This window comes from Macrobrachium nipponense, chromosome 7 (genome assembly GCF_015104395.2).
Source record: "Macrobrachium nipponense isolate FS-2020 chromosome 7, ASM1510439v2, whole genome shotgun sequence".
NCBI lineage: Eukaryota > Metazoa > Arthropoda > Malacostraca > Decapoda > Palaemonidae > Macrobrachium > Macrobrachium nipponense.
In genome coordinates, this window is record NC_061109.1 from 102,120,950 (window position 1) to 102,125,949 (window position 5,000).

At 32.4% G+C, this 5,000-nt stretch overlaps 1 protein-coding gene across 1 annotated transcript in view; it reads right to left on the reverse strand.

Annotated features, from left to right (window-relative positions):
- Window positions 1-5,000, reverse strand: part of LOC135217744 (gamma-aminobutyric acid receptor subunit alpha-2-like) — a 208,876-nt gene that overhangs the window by 7,935 nt on the left and 195,941 nt on the right. Inside the window, exon 9 of the mRNA XM_064253740.1 lies at window positions 3,109-3,269. Within this exon, the coding sequence (XP_064109810.1) occupies window positions 3,109-3,269 (161 nt within the window). The remainder of the gene's footprint in view (window positions 1-3,108; window positions 3,270-5,000) is intronic.

Below are 5,000 nucleotides of genomic sequence, written 5' to 3' on the forward strand. Positions count from 1 at the left end.
TAAATGCATCAATACATTTTTATAATTCCACCTGGGTGTACGTTATGCCAGAGGTGGAGGTAATTTGATACTAATGGGATATTTGTCATTTAGTGTTTGAAATAAGAAGAATCTTCGCATATTCAAAATGTCTGCCATAATTGATATATATATATATATATATATATATATATATATATATAATATATATATATATATATATATATATATATAATTTCGAACTACAAATGTCCTTTAATATCTAATTCGCTCTACCCTCGGAATTAATATATTTTCATATATGCTTAACCGAGGGGAATTTATTAAGCGATAATAGAATTGGCCAGTCGATGGCCATAATATTATCGCTTAATAAATTCCCCCTCGGTTAAGCATATATGAAAATATATTAATTCCGAGGTAAGAGCGAATTAGACATTAAAGCACATTTGTAGTTCGATATATGTATATGAATCACGGTAATGTGATAGACTTATATATATATATAATATATATATATATATATATTATATATATATATAGTAGATATATATTTATATTAGTATATATATAGATATAGATAATAGATATACATACATACATACATACATACATACATACATACATACATACATACATACATACATATATATATCATATATTATATATATATATATATTATATATATATATATATAGATATATATATATATAATATATATGAGCTTCAGAAGTGTTCATGATACAACCAGTAAAGGAATCAAGTTTATTTTCAACGAAACGTTTCGCACATGAAACTTCTGTGCATCTTCAGTCTGTAAGAGAGCAAAGAGACACATAAATAACATTAAATGATAAAACAAGGAATCTCTTGTTCAATGATTGAACAAGAGATTCCTTGTCTCAGAGTCAAACTATAACAAATAATCCATGTACAATTGGCTCCTTCTTAACTTTAAAGACCGCCTTTAGCCTTCATGAGATCCAACGTCATATATAAATTTACTTGCCATGGATGTCCGGGCTCTTACGTTGGATCGACTCGGAGGCTGCTGAGGGTCAGATATTGTAGTCATCTGGGTTTCAGCTTCCGTACTGGTCAGAAAATAAAACACCTGAATTTTCCAATATCAGGAACCACGCTTTCTAATTGCAAAATTGAAATCCAAAAAGAACAATTCAAAAATAATAGATTGTCAAAAATCCTGACCATCTAACTACCCTCGAGTCGTTTATACATTAAGAAAACTTGTTCCTTCACTCAATAGCAATACCTCCTAGCAACTCTATACCTGGCATAGTTGACGTCGTCTTCGTCAACTGGTTTTTAGTCATTCCATCTTCTCTCTACATTATGGACGGTTGGTGTTTGGGCTGTTCTCTCTCTCTCTTTGTTTGTTTTTACTTTGATTTTTAATTTTTAAGACTATTTTAATATTTGTGAGTTCCTTTGTTTTTTATCATTTAATGTTATTTATGTGTCTCTTTGCTCTCTTACAGACTGATGATGCACAGAAGTTTCATGTGCGAAACGTTTCGTTGAAAATAAAACTTGATTCCTTTTACTGGTTGTATCATGGACACCTTCTGAAGCTCCTATATATTTATTTAACTGAGCCCCTATATATATATATATATATATATATATATATATATATATATATATATATATATATATATACTACATACATACATACATACTACATACATACATACATACATACATACATACATACATACATACAACAATTTAAATAAGTCAGGAATAACCTACTATTACCTAATACACTATTTTGGGAATATCAGTGGGATAGTCAGTTTAGCCTCCCATGTGGCAACAATGGTTCTAATTCTGGCATAGGGAATGCATATACATTTTTATAATTCCATCTGGGTGTACGCTATGCCAGAGGTGGAGGTAATTTGATACTAATGGAATATTTGTCATTTATTGTTTGAAATAAGAAGCAGCTTCCATATTCAAAATGTCTGGCGTAATTTGATATATATATATATATATATATATATATATATATATATATATAGTATATATATGTGTATATATATATATATAATATATATATATATATATATATATATATATATAGTATATATATATATATATAATATATATTGTGTACATATGGATTTGTCTATCTGTACGTGTGTCTGCTTGGTGTACACATACAACCTGAAATATAAATTCCTTTATTGACAAGAAGCTCAGACTCCATTCAGTTAACGAGTGAATGATGAAATACGAAGTAAATCCTTCTGAAATGAGGTATGACCTTCCACGTACATATATTATATATATATATATATATATATATATATATATATATATATATATATATACATATACACATATATGGGAAAATGAAATGTTCATTGTTGGTGTGCGATCTAGGGGCTCGTCCCTTAAGTTGAAGGAAATTGTGATCTCGGGTATTTGACGAGGTGATTATAGAGGACTTCCATGAAACCCTGGTAAAGCTCTCCTGCAAGGAAGAGGGATGGAGGTCTTCATTAAGATTAACTGGAAACTCGCCGGAAATTTTGATTAAAGTTAGAGTTTAATTTTTAAGAAAGACTGAAATAAGTTATTAGGAAATATTGCGAGTTCGGATTTGCTGTTGTATATGTTCAAGGAGGTATTTTGTTTTATTCATAAACGAAGATAAATCGGTAAGAGTTCGTGTTAACTTAGTTTTCTTTATCTTTTACAATTCACTTGACAACGATCTGTACGTTTGTATCTTAGGTATATACTTCTAACGTTATGTCCGTTGTTCGGGATATTTTACATATACTTTTTTCCCACTGATTTATCAAGTCAGATGGATGACAATTCTTTCTATAATCTGATTCCAGATATATATAATATATATATATATATATATATATATATATATATATATAATATATATATATATATACTCTTACAAATGCATACATAGATAGATACTTACGTATGTACATGCATTTTTCAAAGTGAATGAAAGAAGACAGGTTTAGTAACACTAAGTTTTCCATTTTACGACTCTGGAGACTGTAGGGGAAGGTCATGTGGAAAACAAGTCTTTTATTCTTGGCAATCGAACGCAGCCTCGTATTATACTTCACCTACCTTAGTAAAGAAGTGGACGCATGCGAATTGCAACAGAGTAGCGATGCAGTAGCCGAAACTCATCAGGATAAACCAGTCGAGAGCAGTTGCATAATGCACCTTTGGTAGGTCGGTCCTGGAGTCAAGGCTGATGGTAGAAAGTGTCAGCACAGTAGTGATCCCTGAAATGACAGTTTATCTTTGGTTTTCACGGGGTTATACATTAATCTATCATTATTTTATTCAACGTATTAATTGGCTGGAAAGATTATTGATTACCTTACAATCACCACCAGAACACGCGTTGGTATTGGATGAGGTACCGGGCCACGGGGTTAGGAGTTATTGATTATTATGTAGAAGTGCTGTAATGTCTCTTAACTTGTTTCAAAATAGTTTGCCAACTTGATTACACAAGCTTTTGCAGAATCATTGTTCAGTAATAAATAAGGTTATCGGTGAGTATAATTTAGTTTTCCTCGTTACGAGAGGACAGTTGCCACACGTTTCAGAAACTATTAGGTACAGCACCAAGAACTACCAAGGCACCAAGGCTTCGTATTTTATATACTACTTTTGATATCGTTAATAAATGCCATCGCTAATGACACCTTTACATTCGAATAGTAAAAGGCATCGTGCATTGACATGCGACGAAATAAGTGAAATGAAGCTTACCTGAGTCCCATTGAATTATTGGAATGTATTCAACTAGTATGAGATAAAACAAACCTTTTTATGTGATCCAAGTTCTGGTCTTTGTAAATGTCTTGCATGTGTAGGATGTACTTCATCTAGCTTAATGGAGGACTAACTTTTTTCTTGTCATTACGGTAAACATTATGCCTGAACTGTTCCTGATGGACACCGTGAGTGTTAAAGTCTAATAATTATGAATGTCCTGAACTGAATAAGAAGCGCAAGAAAATACGTTTTCTGGGAACTATAACCGATAGTGAAACAGTTTGGTGAACAGATAATTATATGAAGAACATAAATATGAATTTTCTATCTTTCTTTTGAGAAAGTGGCTGCCTGTTTTCCGAGATGTTGGTGTGGGTTGTTTGTTAGAATTTGTAACATACTACTAGGCAGTTGATGTATGATAAATTAAATAATTTTTTTTTTGTATGATAAATTAGATAAAAAAAAAATTTGTTTTTGAATTTGTAAATAAACAAACATTGTGTACAAGGACTTTCAGTAAACAAGTTGCAGCATCAGTAGGTTATGGATCATATAAATAAATCCAGCCATCTGAATTCATCAGTGTTTGGACCAAAGGGATGACATTTCATAGACCATTAACATTCTTGTAATTATTGTTAAAGCGTTTTGTAAAGGAAATTGGCCATGTATCGAGGACTGAAGGAACGTAAATGATCCTTATAAAGCCTGATGTTAACTCCAGACGGGCCGAACTTCGTGTTTACATTCTGGTCTTGGTCCTTGACTTCTCCTCGGTGAACAGTTGAAGAGTAAGGGTGCGTTCACACGGTCGAACAACGTCCGACGGACAAACATTGTTACCAATTATCAATTGCTTACCAGAGTTTGCCTTGTGAGCAGAGTAAGAACAGTGATATACAACCTCATCTGGTATCACTGTTTGTTGCCAGATCTACTTCCCTCGTTTCAACGCTTTTGACGTCATCCTGCTTCGCCTTTGATATGGCAACAATGTTTGTCCGTCGGGCATTGTTCGACCGTGTGAACGCACCATAAGACTCATTACAAGTTTCCACAGAATGCTCTCTAATTTTACCCCTAAAGTGGTACCATTAGAGAGCTGAAAGTTTATTCCGCGTCTATGAAAAGTTCACAAAAACAAGACAACAATGACCACCGTTTTAGGTGTGATGAAGCAGGACCAACAGTAATTTTTAGCATTTCTTATTCCCTTCCTCATTTTT